Raw genomic sequence first — 23,798 nt, forward strand, 5'->3', positions numbered from 1 at the left:
CAGATTTGAGATTTAATATTCTATTTTTTCTGTTAATATGTTACTGAACATACAGCTTTAAGAGTAGCCGGCATAATTGTATACCAGAAAAAGAGACGTATCCACAAATCACGAGACAAATCATATATAAAAAACCATAAATAAGGTAGCGCACTCTAATCATAAATACCCCAATCGTGGATCTCTGCTCTCCCCTATTTTCATGAGTTTTTTTTAAGCTCAACCCATCGAGCAGGTCAACATTCTATTTAACTTCACCAGTTGATCCGAGTTGATCGAGGTTTATTGGGCGGCTCCTTTGATGTAGATCCCAGAAGGATTCAGGATTTTTCAGGCGGTTTCTCTGATATTTCAAGAATGATAATTATTTTCAATTATCCAAATAGAATATTGAACCCCGAACAATTGAAGATTTCAATTTCTGTTCCCTGTGTGTTCGCAGTGAAAGTCAAGTTCTGTCATTCAGTTCGACTTACTGATGAAGAATTCATCCTTAAATTCAATTCTATCCATCCGGTTGCCTTGACTTGATATCAAGTCGAGCTGAAGTCAAGTAGTAGTTTTTCAATCTCAAATCAAGTCAAATATTTATTTATCAAGTACTTGAATCAAATCAAGCTACTCAGTTTTATTATGTAGTGTCAACTCAATAAAAAAAAATAAAAAAGAACCGAAAATATCAACTCTTTTGGAATAGAAACATGAATGAAATCACTATAAATCATAACAAAATAAAAAATAATAAAAAAAAGAAGTTTCTCAATATTGAGAAACCTCCAGGCTTTGTTTGATTTCATAATTTTCTATCTAGGTTCTAAGACCTATTGCGGGTTTTCGTAACTGTAAGAGCAGTTCTTGAAAATTGTCTTTCAACTGGAGTTGAATATGCTGGCGTTGAGAACTTGAACCATAGAAGATAAAGTAATATTGGGACCAAAACCGGACCAAAGGAGAACAATGCTGTGAACCTTTTTTTTTAACACGTCTTCTATTCCAATTCTTTTACAATGTTTAGGAATATGGGGTTGTCTTGATGTTTGTCCTAGTGGAAGAAACTTAAAAAAGCTCTGAATAAATGACCTGAATAAACCTTGTTCATCAATAGCATCAATATCAAACCAATTAGTTGCTCGAATGATAAATAAGTGGAAAGGGGAATGATACAGAGCAGTGTTAGCAATTTCAGAATAGTATTTCCCACCTGATTTGTAACAGTAGGAACGTAATTTTTGAATTATTACCAATTTCAGTTATTTCACGAGTTTTGACATCCTGCTCAATTCGCACAGAATAATCCTTGCAGAGGAACGCGATATGCCAAACGTGTATCGTAATCCCGCGTTAATGTTTAATCATATTTGTTATCGATTTCGGATTATGTTTCCCCATTAACGGGGGCTTAGAGCAAAGTCAGTGATTAAAACACCATTAAGGATTGGATCAGACTACATTCTCCGATAATATGTAGATTTTCAGGTGACGACCATTACAATTTGTAAAAAGTATGAAATATTAATCCATCCTGGGAGGATTTTAGCATTCATGAATTTAGCTTTAAAAAGACAATCTGCCGCCTACTACTTCTTCCATATAAGGATTAGGGATTCACAGCTTTGATTGAGTTTCAAGCTACTTGGCTTGTGCTTGACTTCATTTGAAGTCAAGCTCAAGTCAAGTAGTAATTTTTTAATCTCAAGTCAAGTATTTATTCATCAAGTACTTGAATCATATCAAGCTACTTGATTTTCAGCAGTTTTATTGTTTAGTGCCACATCAATAAAAATGATTAAATGAGAAGGAACCTTGCAAAAAACACTTTTATTTATTAAATTTATTGTATAAAAGAACCGAAAATATCAACTTTTTCGAAATAGAAACATAAATTGAATCACTATAAATCATAACAAAATTTAAAAAAATTGAGTTTCTTAATATTGAGAAATCTCCAGGCTTTGTTTGATTTCATAATTTTCCTTTCAGGATCTAAGACATATGAGGCATCTTATAGATTTGTGGCCTAACCTATTGCGGGTTTTGTAACTAAAAGAGCAGCTCTGGAAAATTGTCTTTCAACAGGAGCTGAAGATGCTGACGTTGATAAAAAATTCTTGGCCATTTTGGCCAAGTTTGTAAAGAAACTACCAAAATCTACCAATAGGTTTCAAAGAAATGTGAGAAAACTACTAATGAAGTCACACTGGCGAATGTTTCAGTCTCTTGGCGTTCGAGGAATCCCCTTATTTAGTCTAAGGCTAGTTTTAGAGTCACGCTGACCGTCGGCGCTGACAGGCCAATATGTATGATTACTTATGAACCGTTTTAGAATAACGCTGACGGCTCAGCGCTGACCACCGTCAGCGCTGAGGAATCGAGAGCGTACGCGCCACGCGTCAGCGCCGCTGACCAGGCCACGCTGACGCGCTACCGAGCTCAGGGAGCGTTACTGTGTTACGTAAAACGTACGTTCAGCGTGACTCTGAAATGAGTTTCTAGTTGCCACGCGCTGAGCGCTACGCGCGTAGGCTTCAGCGCTGTCGGTCAGCGTGACTCTAAAACCAGCCTAAGCGCTCACGAGATTGCAGAAATATATGCTGTGCGACGCGTGCATATCAAGCGCAAGTAAAATCAAAAGCTTGATATCAAGACAAGCAATAAATATCTAAAATCAAGTCAAGCTAAAGTATGTAATTTTTCACGAGCTTGATTTCCAAGTTAAGTAGTTGGTTAAAATGACAAGCCACTTGGCTTGATGAATCTCTAATAAGGATCTAAGAATAGTACCGGCTTCTTAGCCATGGTTTTTTTTACTTGACGTTTCGACTGCAGCTACCATAAACATCTTCAGTGGTTTCTAGATTATACTTTTAGTTCGAAACCAAATTGCTCCAGTTCGGAGTTTCTACTCGTGAACTACAAGACTCACCTTGTTCAGATGCAGCGTAAGCAAAAAGCAGCGCCAGCAAATTCAAGGCCCTTGAGCCCAGGGCCATCTCGCCTCTCTGAGGTTACTGGCCACCTTGGATGCGGCCCGCCCAAACGCAGTGGGCTACTTCATTCTGAAAAAAAAAGAAAACTTCAGTTTCTGTCACAAGCGCAATACATTGATGAATATTAGAGTATAAGGTCTAGGTCGAAGCAATTCATTGGATTATAGAACTCATGTTTTAATGAACCAAAAGAATCTATGAAATAAATATACCCTTGACGGCCTGGTATAATCGTTTTGGTGTTTCGCCTCCTGCCAAATTGAGATCATTTCCATTGTAACATACTTGGACGTTCGCCAAAAAAAATTAAAGTCAAGCTCAGTGAAATGTCATTGAAATATCAAAATGCATTGCTTTGGTTAAAGTCATTGAAATTATTCGTTATATAATCGTGACGAATACCAATTCGAGCACAAACAATATATTTCGATTGTACGAACCTCTTCACTCGACGTAGATATTTCGCGAACTACGACCCGCAAATTGGTGTATAATCGAATATCGTCTATGCTCTTGTGATAACTGAATATTTTCACTATATTGTCAACAACTTGAAATAGCATTTCCAATCAAATCTTCCACATTTCCTAGTCCATTCTTCTCAGAACAACGGAAGCAGCAACCATACAATCATCAGCGTTGTGTCGAGCAAACAATTACTTTTTCTGAAGGCGCCAAATCAGGTAGAAAACGATTGGAAATAAAAGCGAATAACAACCAATAAAATCCACGGAAATCCTTCATCGACACTTCTATTGGCGAAACTGAATGTATTCGATTTAGAGCTCTTTATTGTACAATTTGATTGACGTTCAGAATTGGTTCATGGAATGAAACTATGGAAGGCAATTCGAAGCGCGAGAGTGCTAGGTCCGATGCTAAAAACACTTGGCATTATTAGTTTACTGTCAATAAACCCTAATAGCTACTCAGGCAATGATCGATTGTTTTAGACCACTATTGTTTACAATCTCGTTTTCAGATGCTATCAGGTAATAGAAAAATTGCTGTGATTTTTCTTACCTAAATATCAATGATTTTTTGTCCGTAATTCATTGGCATATTTATGTACTATAATTTACTTACGAAATTCTTTCGTATTGAATACATAAAAAAATTTGTTCATGTTTCACAAATAGATCAATGATAACCGCGAATCAAACCATTTATTGTTTAATTTTCTCACTCTATCCAAATTGTTACTTATAAACTATTATTAACTTGCGATTGAGATAGATAATACAGCAATTTCCAAGTGATCTCATTAATGTTTTTCAGGTGATTTAACAGCAAACTGTCCGGTAAATACATTTCAGGCAAGAAAATACACAGTAAATGGGTTTGGTGAACTGCTTCTTGGTCCTTTTGCCGCTGAAATTGCTATGGAACTAAAGGGTTTTACACTAAGGAGTGTCATTTTTATATTAAAAAAACGAATATATTTCAAGGTATCTCGAGGTATGCCATTAAAGATGGAACACGCTATTAGCCATATGGCCGCCACAGCTACGGTTGCAAAACGAGATCTTTTCATGAATTGAATCATGACCAATTCGCATATTGGCGGCTGTATGTCCTTGATAACTGCACGAATTATATCTTTAAGTCTTGAATCGATTTTGGGGCATTGGCATAGACCTTATATTTCCTGTGGTCACAAAAAGGTCTAAAGGTGTTATCTCACAAAATCTCGGTGGCCCATTTGTAATAATCTCTTTTCTCTCGAAATTGCGATTTTTTCGTTGTTAATATGGCACGTAGCGCCGTTTTGTTGAAATAAGACGTCGTCCTAATCAAAATCTTCCAATTCCGGCCATGAAATGCCCAAATCCCTAGATCGACGAAGAATCAACCAACCTGGGATTTCACTATGGCCTACATCAGCAATATTCTCATTCGTTCTTGAGCCACCCCAAGGTTTAGATTTTTCACATCACTAACTTGTCCCAACACCTCAAATTATGTCAACAGATTCTCTATTGCTGGCCGAAAATGTGATTCACGATGACTCAAAAGTGATTTAATCATGCGAACTGTGACTGCAAAACATTCACCATTTTTAGCAACTGCAATACGTTGTTGAAGCGTGTTCGTTCCATTTTTATTAATGACGCCGTTTTTACCTGTCAAATGTCAAAATATGGCAGTTTCAAAAGTGACTGCCGCCCAGATATCGGGCTATTCAGAATGAAACCTCTTTTTGGAAAACCTTGTACTTATGACCTACTTCGAAATACCAAATTTCATCAAAATTGAATGGAATGTACAGAATTTAAGACTGTTACTCGAATTTGCCAGCTAGCAAACAGAAATACCTTCAAATATAGCGACACAAACACAAAAATAAAATGTTTTTTTCTTTGCAAGTTAATTGAATTGAATTCGATGTAAGTAATCTTCATCTTAGATTATTATTTATTATGGTGGCCAGTAGCCGAAATCGTCCATGATCTCAAAACTTCAGCTTCAGCGAGACATGCAACTCATGATGAAAAAACGACCTCATTCAACATATATCGGATGCAAGTCATTACAGCCGTTATAGGATAACGCTTAACCTCAAACCGCAGGAGTGACCCCGGAAAAAATGTCTGAGCCTAGCTGGGAAATATTACCACACCCATTTCAGTCCCCTGAAGTTCCACAAAGCAATTACCACCTGTTCTCGTCTCTTGAGAATTTTATGAGGCATAGACAGTTCAAAATTTCAACAGATGTGAGAATTTTTGCGCCCTCTTTCCTGTGCGCCATGTCGACACAGTTTTGAATTATTCGATGCCAGCCGTCCATAAACAGGAAACGTTCGAGAGAATAGATGGAGAGACTTGAAATGTTTAGGGTATATATTTGAGGTTTGAGATGAACTGACAAAATGGAGCACTTCAAACACTTGTGCCAATTCAAAAACAGACAGAACTCTGATTATACGTTCTAGAGAGCTTTTAAATGATCACTTCCCAACATTTTCTTGGAAAAATTTACTATGTACAGGATGTCCCAAATTCGATTTTCACTGAAAGCGTCTCGGGAACTATGAGACTTGGAGAAAACATCTTCAAGACCCTCGATGTCTTATCCTCTTTATCTCAAAAACGGTAATTAATTTCTATGATTCGATCTAAGTATCATATAAAACATAAAAATTACTGAAAAAAAATGGTTTAGAATTTTTCGAATATTTCGAACAGAAACCAAGATATAGCAAAATAGTCGGTTTTCAGAAACACCTGTAACTCGAGAACGAATCAAGATATTTATGAACTGCTTTCTGATAACTTATTATTACGAAAAAATAGGGGGTTCTTGAAATGCTTTTAGTAAGCATCGAATTTGAGACACCCTCTCGGACACCCGTACGTACATATTATCAATAAGTAGTGTCACCCCGAGTAATTCAGTGCGTTGATGAATACCTTGCCGAAGTATATCTATAGTGTACAGGGTGATTGCCAACTACGATACGAGAGTACAAAGGTAATGCGATAGGTCGTTTTAAGAAAACAAGGTCCTACGAACATATGTCACGAGTTGATTTGTTTCCGAGATACGTTTAAGTTTAAAAAAAAACGGTAGGTATTAAAAAAGTTAAAAAAAGTTTTTTGAATTTATAAGACGCTTATTTAGCCTTAACTAAATTGAAAGTAGGTTCAGTGGCGTCTCAGTGGGCACAACAGCCAATAATATTGAGGAAAAAAGTCCGCCACTGACTTTTTTGTTATTTTTTTTTTTATTTTTCAAGATCGATCAACTGAAAATGTAACTTTTTTATCTCCAGAAATAGTTTCGTTTCCGAGATACGTTTAAGCGACGTTTAAGTTTAAAAAAACGGTAGGTATTAATAAATTATCGAAAATACTCTCAAACCGATTTGAGAGAAATTGGGTAAAGTTTTTTGAATTAATAAAACGCTTATTCAGCCCTAACTAAATTGAAATAGGGTTCAGTGGCGTCTCAGTGGATACAACAGCCAATAATATTGAGGAAAAAAGTCCGCAACTGACTTTTTTGTTTTTTTTTTTATTTTTCAAGATCGATCAACTGAAAATGTAACTCTTTTACCTCCAGTATTTCCATCAGAAATATCTTCTTTTCCGAAAAAAAAAATTGAAGCCACTGTATAGCACATCATGAGCATCATTTTGAAGACGAAGCATAAAAAGCTGATTTTTTCTCTCAAAAACGAAGATTGATATAACGAAAACACAGGAGACCGAAAAGTTGTATTTATAGTTGTTTAATAAAAAAAATGAATTCAAAAATTCAGACAAAAAATTCACGATAATCAAATACCTACCGTTTTTTTAAAACGTCCCCTTGTATGTAGGAAACGATGCAACTCCGGTTTGTAGTACTTTTTTTTGTCTTGAAACAACCGAACCGCTCTCTAATGTTTCCTGCGGTAGTTAGGAATCACCCTGTATGTCTACCTTCTTATATCCTCTAACCTTTTCAATAACCTGTTTTTTTCGTATAACTCTGGTAGGTACACTAGGATACGTCCTTCACTTCATAAATATTGCCCGGAAAAAAGCTTTAACGAAAGTCGCAACTCACCAGAACAATAGGAAGAGTAACCTGACAGAAAGGTCAAATTAAATGGGCATTCAATACCTAAATACCTAGTTATCGAAAGCGTTCCTAGAAACAAACACACCCGTACCGAAATAACCCGACAACTAATGACAGTAATGACTGATGAAATCGACACCGCGATCAATAACAAAAGCCCGATTTTTTCACATCGGACCTATCTGCAGCGCAGTATCTTATCTAAGACAAACACAGTGGTCTTTATTGCATCAGTTGCAAATTTGTTATCGATGATTTTGTGCAATTTTTGAGTCATTGTTTCGGCGTGAAATTATATTGTCATATTTGATTGATTGGGTATAACCACAAGTTCGATTGCGAGAGTTTTCACCTGAAACTAGCGAAGCTAATGATTCAGGAAACATAAACAACCTCATAAATCCAGTAGAATACACCTACGCTATGTATTTGAATTGGTTTACATTCGAGTTTACATTCGTTTTGTGAATTGGTATTCGAACATCCAGTGAGAACAAGATAAGAATGGAGGATAAGAACTAAGAAGTGCGTTGAATATGAACTATTTTCTTTATATATGATATACAGGTTGTTCTACAAGCTTCATGTCACACTTTGAAAGTTGATAGTTTTCATATCAACTCCTATTGTCTTATAAACGATTCCTTTTCGTTGAAAAGTTACAAGAATTTGAAATTTTCAAATTTGAAATAAATAGGCTGACTAACGAAAATATCTTATGCTATAACAACAACAAAATGATAGATTTATTTCGCTCGCAATGTGATCTGTCGAGGCTTGTTTCACTAAGGATGGTATCAACAACAATCATAATGAACATGTATGGGCACTACAAAATTCATAAGCCATTAGATTAGAACAACACGATTGCTGCAATGTTTTGGTGTAAACTTTTGGACTAGGATTTGCAACAATGATTTGATGCCAGTGTATGTTCTAAATGATCTTTTAAATGTAAATTTGTATAAACATTTCTTGAAGCACAACTTTTTTTCACTATATTGATGGTCTAAAGCTCAACATTGTTGGCAACGAGATTGACAATATGTTGTATCAGCAAGATGGTACACCATCAGTCAGAAGGAGGTAAGAAGGGTACATGAAAATTTCCCGAATAAATTGATAAGTCAAGGGGAACTTATACAATAGCCACCTTGTTAACCAGATCGCAATCCATTAGATTTTAATTTATGGGCACATTTGCAACAGCTTATCTATTATGTTGAATTGGAATCTCATGAACAATTACTTGAAATAATTCAAGACGCAGAATAAGAAACGACCCAAATCTGTGAATCCCTATTTCTGACTTTAACATCACTATATTTTTTCTCAAATATATTTCTCAAACTTCTAAACGAAAACACCTATAATATTGTTGTGAACTATTGTTGTTTAAAAACCCAACCTTCTTATTCAATAAACACGCTTCTCTTACATTTCTTTAGATCTAAAAGCTATTCCAACCTCAAGAGTGATTTACGAAGCATATGAGTGGAGGAGTTGATTTTCACTAAATTATAGTTTTCACCTCGTTTGCAATTTTTTGTATGTTTTTTTTTATAAATATTTTAAAAATATATCTATGCTTTGTACATTTAACATCATCAATTCTTTTGCGAAAAACGAAAGGTTGCCAATATTTTTCTTCATTAGCAAATTAAAAATATTGTCATTCTACAATGTAGATTATTGTTTAAAGAAATTATGTTAAAACCTCATACAACCTTGGTTGTAAAAGGAAAACTCTATGATTTCGTTTTGAACTAACCAGACGTGGAGTATTCCCTCTTAACTAAAACTTCTTCTAAATTATGTGTATGTAATGACATATGAACAAGACGATTATACCTCGGATTATACCCACAGGAAGTAATGAAACATCAGGAATTAAAACGATGACTTTTGTGATAACTATTAACGTATAGAAAATATGAAAAAAAATGTAATCTTAAATCTAAACGGAGTACGTCTGCATTAAAAACATTTCAAAACGAAAACTGAATTGATATTAAATACAAGATATTCTAATTTCCACTATTTTATTATGTAAATAACAATTGTTTCACTGCACAGTAACTTCAGAGCTTATTAACATAATAGAGTAATGAAAATTAGAATAACTTGAATTTATCAATTGAATAGATTCCGATCAAGTAACAACCAAGTCAATCAAATACTTGAAAAGTGGTTAATTTTTTTTTGTTCTGTATAGAATGAATATCATTCATGCGAAAAACGATCCTAATAGCTTTTTATGTGGAAACATTTAACGGGTGTATAAAATTTGCAGCGTTTGTACATTACATAACGGAATAGTTATTTATAATACAAGTGCAGAAGGCATTGATATTCTTCCAAGAGTTCAAAATTCAAAAACGAGCCACGAAGTGGCGAGTTTTGGAATGAACGAGTGGTAGAGTGAGCCTTCTGTACGAGTATTATACATTATTTTCTCTAATTCATTGCATTTTCATTGAAATAAATGAAATATTTCCATAAATATACTTTAGTGATTTTTGCATTGAAAAATGTTGGTTGGCAGAACTGATTTCTTTAAGGCAGATTGATGAATTGACAGATGAAGCCATTGCGGAAAGTTCGGAGTGCCAACATAGAATAATAAAATATAACCATAAAAACAGTGCGTTTCTGATATATTCTCGCACGATTTTGTTCTACAAGATGTGGAAGAATGAACGGAATAACCACAGAATGAGAGAAACATGAATTATAAAACTGTGAAACAGATGCATTCAAAAATTTTCCTCAAACAACTCTAGAGGTTTATTGTCGGAACTAGGTATAATAAACCGAAATATGACCCAAACGTACAACCTTCGTATCATGGCCGATGATTCATTATTTATTCACCTATACAAGCCGTAATAGCTCTCATTTCCTAAGTCGTAAGTGATAACTAGCGATATTTGTCTAAACGACCAGTTCGAGCTAATTTCTAGGTGACGTTAATAGATGCACTCATCGATTGTTTTCGTAAGGACTTGGAAACGACAATTAACGACTGCTCGTCAAAAGGAGGCAGTGAAGAAGTTGCACAACCGAAAATGAGCTAGTTAAATAGGCATTACTCAAACTTGGACCGCATTCGGTACAGTTCGAAACAGCGGTTGTAATGCGGTAGATGGGGAAAGCGAGGATACACGTCTTGGTAGCTCAGAAAGTTTCCAATTTGAATATGGATCATGTTGGAGGGATACAAAGACGTTCGAATTCCGGCATCGCCGAGAGAAATTAAACGCCAGTATAATTCGGTTTAGTTGAGTCTGTGTGAGTTGGTTTTAGTTATCCGGCAAGGACTCGAATCGATCTCAATCAGTGCAAATTGAACATCGGCAAGATTATTTCATCTAATTTGGTATCAAATGGAATAATAAGACGTTTTTTCAATTATGAACACGAATCTATTGGAACCTAATCGACTTAAGAGGGAACACCACCAAGTGGCTGCTCAGTTAAAAACTAAGTCAGAGATAATTCTTCTTACAAGTCACCGATTTTTGAGAGTTTCCACATAATTTCCTTAAACAATAATCTACATTGTAGAAAGTATATATGTTTGATTTGCAAATAAAAAAACAAACAAAAAAATTGTCGTTTTTCGCAAAAAAATTAATTGTATGTACTTTGTACAAGGCACTGATGTATTTTTTGAATATTCGTGAAAAAAACTACAAAAAAATCATGACAAAAGAGGTAAAACTATAATTTAGTGAAATATATAATCGAACTTAGTACAGTGCTGCCCTCTACTTATTTGCTTCGAAAAAAAAAACAAGATGAAATCAATGTACAACTTCGTACATCGTACAAAGTTTGGTCATCGCAGGAGCGCCAGAGAGAAAATCGATACCAAAGTTTGACTGATGCGCGAAAAGCCACGTGGTGGTAATCCCTCTTGAAACTTACTCTTACGATATTAGTGGATTTGAATGCGAGTAAATTGTATATGAAAAGTGAATAAAACAAAAATTTTCTGTCTCTAATTGACGAAAATGAATTTTGAAGTTATTAATAAAAAGCATTATATATTAATAAAGTACATACAATGAGTTCTTCTGGTAAATATTACTGGAAACTTATTTTACAAATTTTTGGGAATGACTACAAATACTAAAAATTAGTACAAAAATATTGTAGAAGGGACAGATGTAGTAGACAATTTTTGAGATTCTAGAAAAAGATTTAGCAGAGGGGATCGGTTTGAGTATTCTATTTTGTCAATTGATATAATAAAATAATAATAATATAATATAATAATAATTTTGTCAATTTATATAATATAATAAAAAAAAAATTAAATTTAATAAAATTTGTTTTTTTTTTATTTCTTTCAATTTCTGAAGTTTCTAATAGGTTGAATATAAAGTATTTAATTTTTTCAGTTTCAAAATTTTCAATTTTGATCATGATTTTGAAATTTTACATATTGAAAATGAAAACTTCAGACCGAGCTTCAGACTCAACCTATTAATACCGTTGGATATTAATAGATATCAAAATCAGTTAATTGGTATATAAGTATAGTTTTGTAGTTTTGTATAGTAACGATCACATTATTTCTAGCATTATTTATATCAATATACAAAAACGGTACCCTGATTGTTTTTGAAATATTGATCATTTGAAATTGAGAAGTGCCCTTGAAATTAATGAATTGATGTAAATCTATGGTCATCATCAAATTCTTTTGGACTTCAAAACATCTATCATGAAAATGAGGATAACATTTCGATCATTCCAGTTTTCTTATGAAATTAAGACCAGAAAATTTGCTGCCCAGAATTGAATTTTTGTAGTCTCATGAAAGAGGAATTGAATTAATTATCGCCAAGAATTTCAAAATAAAATAATAGATGTTTTAATGGAACTGAAAAGAGTATTTCTCATTATTAATTTTCAGTTCGTATATTGCAAGCCATAAAAATAATCGTAAAAAAGATATCGTTCAAAAACAATCAGGGTTGTTTTTGAAATATTGATCATTTGAAATTGAGAAGTGCCCTTGAAATTAATGAATTGATGTAAATCTATGGTCATCATCAAATTCTTTTGGACTTCAAAACATCTATCATGAAAATGAGGATAACATTTCGATCATTCCAGTTTTCTTATGAAATTAAGACCAGAAAATTTGCTGCCCAGAATTGAATTTTTGTAGTCTCATGAAAGAGGAATTGAATTAATTATCGCCAAGAATTTCAAAATAAAATAATGGATATTTTAATGGAACTGAAAAGAATATTTCTCATCATTAATTTTCAGTTCGTATATTGCAAGCCATAAAAATAATCGTAAAAAAGATATTGTTACGTAAATAATTTGGGAATGTGTAATTGTTTATGACAATAACTCTCGCAATAACAGCAAATCGAGCTGCAAATTTAACACACAATTATCCATTAGTTGCAACCTCGGTTCCAACATTCAGATATACCTCAGTGATTTTATTTTTTTTCAACGAAATAAACATAATTATTATTATAATTCTGAAAAATGCTCCTAGAAAATGTTGAATATGCATGGGGTTTTTACCTGGGACACTCATTTTAAATTCCTAAGATATTTCGATTTTTATTATCATTCAAAAATAGGTTGATTTGAAATCATCCTAGGATCCATCGACTTTACTTTCGTAACATGAGATTTTAAGCATCATTATTTCAAATGATGTTTTATACAAAATTCAAGACATTTAAGTTTAATTACCTTATGTCAGCCATGTAATGTAGCTCTTATTTACATGAGAAGCCGTAGACACTCTGCGGAAGATTTTTTTTCATTCCATTTCAATCATCACAAAAAAAATTTAATAATATAATCTACATCACAAAAGCTCACATTAATTAGTCATTCACATCTATCGTCGCTTTAGCGTTTCAATAGATGTTTTTTATGATTATGACCGATACAATAGCTCTACTGCTGTCCAATAAACTTGACCTACCATGTACAATTATTGATCTACCAACACAGATCAATCGACTGGCTCGTTAGTCCCTAGAAAGTAAATCAGCGGATGGTCCAACCCTCGCTTTACTATCAAACACTCCATCGAAACACGAAATATCAAAAGCTCCACCCGATTACCGGGTCAAGAAAGCCTTTAAGCCTCCATCAAGACCGACTCCATAATCAAGCCATTTGAATATGGCCCCCTACTCCTTAAAAAAAAATTCATGAGGTCGCAGCGTAAGATTGAGAAATATTCGTTGTCGGAAAAGGGCGCGCTAAAGTCGAGATTACACCTTGCCCATTAAGCGCCCTTGACAATTTATTTCGTAAGGTCGAGAGAGTGTCGGAAACTCAATTTTACCCCGACTTCCGTCGTCACGCCATCTCCGAGCTCTTCCAACGTGATATTTTATGGCTTGGGGGTTGTTTTTGCTGATGGATAGCCCATCGACCGATCGTCGTGGTCGTCTCGAATAGGGATTCATGGCTTGGCTTGATTTTCAAGCTACTTGGCTTGAGATAGACTTGATTTCAAGTCAAGCTCAAGTAAAGTAGTAGTTTTTCAATCTCAATTCAAGTCAAATATTCATTTATCAAGTACTACTACTACTTGATTTTTAGCAGTTTCATTGTGTAGTGTCACATCGATAAAAAAAAAATATGAAATCAGAAGGAACCATGCAAAAAACACTTTTATTCATTGAACTTATTGTATAAAAGAACCGAAAATATCAACTTTTTTTGAAATAAAAACATAAATCACTAGAAATTTTAGCAAATTAAAAAATCGAGAAAATAGTCCATTGATCCAAAAAACTTATAAAAAAAATCATGTATGAAATTCGTTGAAAAAAAGTTTTTTTAACACAATGTTCTAATAATTCAAATAGAAAATGACTATCTCCTATATATGCCACCCCTCTAGAGCAAGCCCGAGAGCAAGCCCTACGTTTTTAAGTTCTTCTGCCGAGGTTCGACTTTATAAAAAGTTTGATCATTTTGTTTTTTTTTTTTTTTTGATACAATAAAACAGACGGTTGATGCGGATGAACCATTAATTTAAATTCGAATGCGTCCAGGGCCAACACTAGTTAATTTGATCTGAAAAATCGTGTGTGGAATTCGTTGAAATTAAAAAAGATTCAATGTTCACAAAAGTATAAAACACTTGGCTATATGTGAAACGTATAGCCATTTTTCCAATCCATTCTTCTAGAAAATCCGATTTCTTGGAAAAAGTAGAAAACGCCGCCCTCCAATATTTGCCGCCCCTCTAGAGCGGGTCCTTCGGCCTCACTTTTTTCTGCTGAGTTTCGGTTTTATCAAACGCTCGAACATTTTGTTATTTTTCTTTAAGGTGATCGAGTAAAGGAATCGGATGAACCATTATTTTAAATTCGAATGCGCCCACGCCCAACCCTAATTAATTTGATTTAAAAATCATCTGGGAAATAAAATGAATTTATTCAATACCTAGGTACTTCTAGGAAATCGGATTTATCGGAAAAAGTGGAAAATGCTGCCCTCCAATATTTGCCGCTTCGGCGAAATTCGTTTTGTTTACTTTTTTATATAAATACCGAGATAAATACATATATGTAAGTGTCTATTATTTTCTGAATAAATTCTATATATTTTACTTGTTTCTAATATTCTCTTTTTCCGAGTCTTTTCATATTGAATAAAAAAAACAACATTAATTAATTTCAATGGCTCCAGATTTTTGAAACTACCAAAATCTACCAGAAGATTTCATCAAAATGTGAGAAAACTACTAAAGTCACACTGGCGAATGCTTTAGTCTCTCGGCGCTCGAGGAATACCCTTATTTGGTCTAAGCATGCACAAGATTGCAGAAATATATGCCGTGCGACGTGTGGATATCAAGCTCAAGTAATATCAAGTAGCTTGATATCAAGTCAAGCAATAAATTTCAAAAATCAAGTCAAGCCAAGCTCAAGTATGTAAATTTTCACGAGCTTGATTTGCAAGTCAAGTAAGTAGTTGGTTAAAATCGAGGTTAAAATCAAGCCTTGATGGCTTGATGAATCCCTAGTTTCGAACGATCGGGGTGGAGGCCTTTGGAATTTCGAAGATATTTCCTCAAAGTTACTGAGGAGATGATCAGAAATACTTTTGGTCCTTGAGGTAAGTTATGAAGAGATTATATGCAATAACGTTCTTAAATCATTTAAAAGACTAGTTCGACCTTATATCGGCTTTCACATCAGCTCGATACTTTACCTATATTACATACTTCCAGGCTTTTGGAACACCCTAGAATTACTACACCAAATTACTGTGATTTTCGAATGTCGACCATGGCCACGTGAAGCAAGGCTCATAATATATGACTAAGTAATTTTCCAGGGGTAATAACCCAGAAGGAAAAAACACGTTTTAACTCTAAGAAGACCTGAGCACAACAACGACTTCTCGCTATGTTCAAGAATATCTATATAAATTTATATATTTAAATTAAAAACAATAAAGGTATAATTGTAAAATGACCTGGCATAATTCTGATGTTCTTTATTGAAATTGACCATGAACGTGTTTCCAGATTTGCCAATTATTTAATCATTTCCAGGAATGCAAGTTTCGATGTTTTGTCCCAAATTCTCTCGATACCTGAACCAAGGTCTCTAAGTTCGGGGCTGTACATTTTTTTTCGTCAATAAATTATACTTCAACTTTAATATATTTTGGTTTCATCCATCTCCAGTATTAACTCGGTAGTCCCTCCTATCTCGAGGAATTCATGAAAGGTTATGTAACGAAACAAATGAGAAGACCAGTTTGGAACCCTCTCATCGAGCCTCTCATTTACATACAAAGTTGGATCAGACGTTTTTCCACTATACTTTCTTCTTTCAGTAAGTAGTAATACATGTTCCAGTTGTTGTTTACCTCTCATTATTCAAATGCCTCTCTATAAAAATGTACCGAAGGGTCCAAATGAATACTGTTTCTACATCCATCGAAAGGTAGTTTTATGCTATTTGTTTGTAACTTTTCCTTCGATCTCTGTCTCGTTGAATCCCAAAATATTTCGAGTTTGATAAACACGAGGATAAACAATGAAGGTTATTTCCAAAAAAATCAAGGACGTAGATCTTTTTTTCTTGGGGGGTCAATCGAAAAAAATTTTTTGGCAAACATTGTTAACTCATATCTATAATGTGCGGAAAAGAGGTTTGATAACCAAGTGTGGACCAAATTACTCGAAATATTTTTTTTTATTACCAATTCGATTGTTCTCATCTTATACCGGATAGGAAGGAAAATGAGAGATTCCTTGGATAATTTTGAAAATAATATGGCCAATAAACCTGAGCCTGCAAACGCTTTGCTTTCGAGATACAGGGTGTTTTTTGTAGTCCTACTTTTTTGTGATGCTCAACCAGTTTATCGAATCCGAGATGGAATCTTTACTAATCTTCGCTACAGAATTGGTAAATAAGTACCAAAACTTATAATTAATTACTTTATCATAGCTACCTAACTGGATCTATAAAATAATTTGGAATTTCCTGAGAATTACTATAGAGAGCTGTTTGAATTTTTTTCTCGAAATTGATTGCAGATACGACAAAACTACAACAAACCAAAAAGTGTAGTACTGAACCATAGTTCCTTTTAAAATTTTTCTAAACTACCAGTGGTTCACAAAAAAATAATTCGGGAGGAAAGAAGCGGGCACCTTCCCAGAAAAAATTAATCCTGTAGATTTGCATTCAAAATTAGGATATCACATGATGAAAACTTCAAATTTAATTAAATATCTATGCAAATTCGAGTTGAATATTTTGTGAAGGGAAGGTGCTATGAGAGAAAAACTTGAACTTTACACTTTTATCTCAAAAACAAAGCGTTCAGTTCTTTGATAACTACATATTGAAATTTTGTGACGAGAATGATACAAAACACCGAGCAAAAAACCGAAAACAACGAGTAAATCTGGGGGTAAGTGTATACCGATGACGAATGCAAAAATCACATATGGCAAATAAGGGGCGATGCCGAGAAAGCGGATAGATAAAGGAAAATAATAAACCTCGGACATAGAGGTGCTCGTAGTGCAATAAAAGTACTCATCTTGAAAGCGGCAATAAACTCATAAACCGTAAAGAGGTCCAATTTTTTACTGACGTGTCGATCTCAAAGGAAAGTAAAATGATTAAAATGGGTTCATTTCATGGAGAAATTTTCGTTCTTCGTCTTGCGAGTTTTCTCATATTGTATATTTTGAAAATCTTGGAGGGGTAATTACCCCCATCTACGTCACTGCCGTTTATTACCAAAAACTCATCTATTCATCTACTCCCCCACAAAATGACCATTCTTTTCTTTTTTGTTTTTAGGGTAAGCTGCAAATGAATCTTGAGAATTCCTATTCTTCGCCGTATTCTCGAGATAATCACCTGAATCAACCCCCAAAATTCCCGATTAAAACTTTCAACCCTCCTGACCTACTTGTACCGATATTTCATAATTGCTTCCCCTTTTCACCTGACCCCGAATAATAAACGTAAATTCGACCTGGCATAATTTAAAAGTTCATTAATCCGTGTAGGGGACGCCACCAATTCCGAACGGACAGAACATTTTCTTAATTAAGGACGTCGGAGATGGAGGAAACGATGTAAAAAGTCCAATTCAAGAACTCACTAATTATAACTTGCAATGACGTCGATGTTCAAAGGAAACAGGTATGGGCATGCCGCTCAAAAGAGATGGGGCACGTTCGAACATGATTGGTCGGGATGAAACAAAAGAACCTGCGGTTATCGGTGGCCAGCATCCCAAGATGGTATTCATCTTGGAGAAAAAACCGAGAAGAAAGGGGATAAGGATTTCAAATTGATCACAGTAGTAAGCCTGGTAGTACATATAAGTAACCAACACAAGTACCTAACTGCGCCTGCGCCTGCCTGCGCCTCTGTCATAAACATCTTGCAGGTGACGATGTTATTCAAGCCGTTTTGACATTCTTCTAATTTTTTATTTACCCTGAAAAAATTGAAAATGAAGATTGAAATAATTTTTGGAGAAAAAAATCGATTTATAGTTATCATGTTGCTTTTTAAGTAGAAAGTTAAGAAACATCGTATTTCACCAATTCGCACAAACTTTCTCATGCCGAAAATTCAAATGACCATTCATTTTTTATTCCTTTGAAAATATTTTTCGATATTTATTTATTCACGTTGAGCCAATTCGTAATTTTCAAATGTAACAACGTAGTAGATATTTATTTCTGCTTCACAAAACCTTTCAAATTATTAAGTGATGTTCATGTAGCACATAAAAGAAGTATATTTCCAAATCACATAAATATTCCTCAAAAAAGTAGAATGCAAGGAGGCTATCAAAACGTTATTTTCGTAAGCGTTGATATGTGAACAATCGATTGTCGAAAGCTTTCATTTTTATAACCGATTCAAACGTTTTCTTTGGTAATCATTTTGTGATAAACAACAACAATTAAATTCGACAGTGCTCAATTGCATAGGGATAATGAATATTTCTCGGAATCTCAAAACTCTTAAAAAACCTCCATCTTCGATTGTAGAAAATGAAAATTTGTAGCAAAATACTATACGTGAAGAAGCAAAAATGCAAATTAACGCTATATTTAGTATTATTAAATTGATGCACAGGATGTTCCACCATTGACGCGAAGCTCTATTACGATTAAGCAATAAAATTTTACATTTTTGTCGAAACAGTATCATTAGTCTCCATCAGAAATACATTCTCAACATGTTTGGAAATAAAAAACCTGTACACTATCAAACATTTGTGTTTTCTCATGGAACACCCTGTTTCTAATTGAATTTTTAGATTACATCGAGCATGGAATAGAATGAACCCTCGAATGAACCCAATATTACGATTTTTTTTTTTCATTGGAAAAACCTAATAACTTTGAAATGAATGAATTTATTTGAATGAGATTTTTAAAGTGATTACTAGAAGAACTGAGGTAAGTAATGATTTTTTGGTAATCATTGAGAACTCCACTAGGTGTAAAAAATGAGAATTCCGAGGAGAATTCCTTGGGCAATTCATTGACGAATTATTCCTAATGGCGAAAAAATCTTGAAATAATGAATTAGGCAGGATCTCGGGCAGGATGGACCTCAATTATTTTTCGAAAATAACGAAAATTGCTACCTTAGAAAAAATGAAATAGGTACAGGGTGTGCCATTTGGAACAAGTCCGATCGAGAGCCCGATATTAATGTTTGAAAGAGTCATCAATGCATTGTCTCATTTTAAACACCCAGTGGAGTTCTCAATAATTACCGAAAAGCGAGCCAAAAGTCAGTACTTACCTCCGTTCTTCTAGTATTGACTTTCAAAATCCCATCCGAATAAATTCATCTCGAAATTCATCCGACCGATTTTCATTTCAATAGGTTTTTCATTTCATTAAGTTTTTCCCGAATTTCTCCATAGACCGTACAATTTATTAAGAATCGAATTATCTCAAAAACAGTGAATCTGAAACATATGAAACTTTGGACAAACCTAGGGACAAACTTTGGTTCATTTATTTCATGCTATTCGAAAATTCAATGAAAAACAGAGAATTTCTCCAAAAAAAAGAAGGATATGCTAGGTCCTTTACAATTTTGAGAATATAGCTCAGCTTTCAAGAAGCTTTCAAGGGAAGACCAAGGAGGGGCCAGAATTTTTCAAGGAGGCTCAAGATTTTCAGGTCCATCTAGTTTGCGTTGAATTCATGTTGTATTTTTTGCTCATGCATATTTCGAGGGGTACCAGCAAAAATTTAGGAGCCACTGACGTACCTCTAATGGACCCTAGTGATACTGCGTCGAAAAAAAATCGAAAACTACAACGCTCAACCTCAGGCTCGACCTCAGGCTCAACCTCAGGCTCGACCTCAGGCTCAACCTCAAGCTCAACCTCGGGCTCAACCGTAATAGATCGTCGCATCATTGATGGAATACCCCGCATGACGTTCTTCAGAGGCTAAGGCCTCCAAGATTTCAATGGATATGACAATATTTTACATATTGTCGAACAGCCCCTTATGAATTAAATAAAAGTAAAGTTGACCAGTATCACATTGCAGATAAAATCCTGATTAACCTAACCAGACGCTCCTCCAGCTCAAACAGCAGGGAATCAAACGTAACCTCACGACAGTCGGAATGTGTTTTATTTCCAACCCCCTTAACGACCATAACGAAACGATAGCAATCGTCCTCCCGTCATTCAGAAGAAGAACAAGCTAATATAGCACCCCCTGAAATGCCATAAAAAGAAATAAAAACAAAGGCCAACAACTGAGCTGCTAATAACCTACCAATAATCGAGTCCATTATAACAAGAGCGGGCCAATATTAATTAAAACTGGCTAGGTGGAAAACCTAAATAGCCAATATTCCTTTATATTAACCCCCTCGCACATATGACGCGCATTCGACGCCCTTGCCTTACGAAACGACGCAGTGGGGTGGACTGAAGTTCAAGAAAGGGGAGTGTCACCTCGTTTGAGATCGCTCGATTGCGAACGTATTTGTTTTGGACGCTAAAATGAACACTTTGTCTGGTTAGAAAAATGTTCATTCAATGGTAGATTTGGTGGTGGTTATATTTTCTCATTATTTGAAATTATTAATTATTTTTATGCAAGTATAGTACAGTAATCTTAAGGTACTAATGAGTACTAAGCATCATTCTAGAACCAAATGTAGTCCCGGTCAAAAACACGCCATATAAAGTTTGTTAATTATTGATAAATTCCTACATAATTATCGATAATTTTTATTTTTTATTCAGTATTATTTCATATTTAATAATATTTTTCTATAAATACTCAAGAATTCCTTATTTTATTCATTTAAGAAGTTATTAGTATGAAATATTAAAAAGACCATCAATTACATCAGCATTGAAATATAATAAACATATTCTTATTACCTCTGCAATTTTTAATGTTTATTTTGAATGAACATTATTATTGTTTTGATCATTAACAATTCGATAACTACACAGACAGGTAAGTTTTATTAAATAAACTGCCATTTAATTTGAAAAAAATGTCATATTATTATTAAATACAATGTAGTAGTCAATAAGAATTGGAACTTATTAATAATTATGTCTCGAATTATGTATTAACAATGCTTTATATTGAGTGTTTTTAGCCGGGACTACCGGATGACCTTCAATGATGATCTAACCCTCGTTCTAGGGAGTTACGATGATCAAAGAGGGTGAGTGGTTTTGATACCTACAGAAATTCATAAACCCTTTTTTTGAGAAGGTTACCATTTCCCATTGAACCTTAGAATAATTGGCTCATTTTTCCCAACTGAATGCAATATTCAATTTATAAGCCGAGAGTGATCTGAAACAATTAGGTTCAACTCAATACTGAAGAATTCGTTTAATTCGAGGTCAAAATTTATAATGTCTGTCCGTAACCTTGTACACGATAACTTTCAATAAAAAGATCTATTTAATTCGAAATAGACAAATTCGAGGATAAATTTAAATGCACCTCGAAATGCACACTGTCCTTCTTACGTGATTTGGAATATAACGAAAAAGAAGCCTTTCAAGAATGCATTTATATTTGTATGTTTTTTTGTGTCAACAAGAAAATTTTTCCCATCGTTCTACAGGAAGTTTTTACTTCAGATTTATGTAAAAATACTGAATTAGATATGTTATAGCAAAATTCCTGGTGGATCTCTTTGAATATAGGTAAACGCTTCGTTCGTATGGAACTGAAAATTCCGAGGAAAATTCATTAAATCATTAAAATTAAACGCTTGATAGAATTTATAAAACCTCCTGAATACTTAAGCCGGTGAATTTAATCAAACTGTCGTAATTATAGAAGAGAATTCATAAAATTTTATCACACAAAGATCTAATTGTACAATGTAGTGTTTGTTGGACATATGCTGTATCCTATTTTAATTTGCGCGTATAAATTAAGATAAGATCGTCTTCAGGGTTTGAAGATATCGCCACGCATATAACATTATATTTTATAGCCTGACAACCGTCTCGAGGTTTTCTTTTATTATTTGTTTTATTAGGTTCTCGACTTTGGGATCAACTATGCTAGAGCAAATTTTCGCCACATTAATGTGGTGAAAATTTGAGATTTTACGACCGTTTTTCATATGGCGATGACGGAGACGTGTTGATTCAAGAATTCGAAAGAGCCGAGGAAAGAGCAAAAAGCTTCAATCGAGGCTATAACCAACCTTTGGCATGTCCAAAAATATATAAAGGTAATAGAAAAATCATCATCATTCGAATGCGACAAGTTTCAGCGTTTACAAAAATTTTACCCAGTGACTCATCCTTGGACTAATCATTATGTCAGTTCCACATATCAAAATATTTCCGATACTACCTCGGATACTATACAGAAAAATTATTATGAGTTGTTTATTGAAAAAGCGACATCCGAGGCGACATCAGATTTCACCATTTCAGTTTGTGCATCTATGTATGTGTATGTATGTATTTGTATTCTAGAAATTGTCAATTAAGATTTCAAGGACTGAACGCAAGAGCGTTTAAATTCAAGTGATTGAAGTTAAATAATTGTTTTTTTTACGTATACATGGAAATGTTGAATTTTCTAAACGTATCGAAAATAACTATATAAAACTAGTGAAATTATGCAAAAGACGAGGCAAAAGATATTCTGCTACATGCATAATAAAAAAGACCTCGAAAAAAACCATCTGAATTATTCTTTCAAGATCATCTCGCGAGACAATTCGCAGAATAGAAGATAACATAATTTACCGAAATTGATAATTCAAAACTAGGCTAGGCAATACATACCAAAGATAATCCCAACTCATTATGCTAAATAATTGTTTTCCTTCTGAAACTAGGATCCTCACGTTCCAATTCTTATATTTCATTGGAAAAATGCTCTTAAATTCCAATATATATAATTACTTTGTGAGTGATATATTAGAAATAAGTGCATACCATTAGTGCTACATACACATTGAAGTTTCACCTTGAACGTTTTCTTCAAGATTGTTTTATCTAGCATGAACTATAAGAGTAACTATAACAAAAGACCATAGAATTTATTGAGTTGAGAAACCATTATTGTCGTCCGCGCAATTAGTTCCGGAGCACCTGGATATAGTTAAAACTAGCGGGAAGATTTATCTTCATCTGGGGAATTGCTTGCAAAACATCCGACTTTCACATGGTAAACTAATAATAATATAATGACTAATGAGT

The 23,798-nt window shown here is 34.1% G+C and overlaps 1 protein-coding gene across 10 annotated transcripts in view; it reads right to left on the reverse strand.

The window, feature by feature from the left end:
* Positions 1-23,798, reverse strand: part of LOC123676680 (ephrin type-B receptor 2) — a 364,540-nt gene that overhangs the window by 187,128 nt on the left and 153,614 nt on the right. For 8 of the 10 annotated variants that reach the window (XM_045612793.1, XM_045612786.1, XM_045612789.1 and 5 more), the window contains exon 2: positions 2,924-3,056. In XM_045612793.1, coding sequence (XP_045468749.1) covers positions 2,924-2,990 — 67 coding nt within the window. In that variant the 5' untranslated portion in view covers positions 2,991-3,056. Of the gene's footprint in view, positions 1-2,923; positions 3,057-7,281; positions 7,356-7,541; positions 7,698-23,798 lie in introns of those variants that run through there. The other 2 variants (XM_045612785.1, XM_045612787.1) reach the window with 2 other exon arrangements.

This window comes from Harmonia axyridis, chromosome 3 (genome assembly GCF_914767665.1).
Source record: "Harmonia axyridis chromosome 3, icHarAxyr1.1, whole genome shotgun sequence".
In the NCBI taxonomy this organism is placed as follows: Eukaryota; Metazoa; Arthropoda; class Insecta; order Coleoptera; family Coccinellidae; genus Harmonia; species Harmonia axyridis.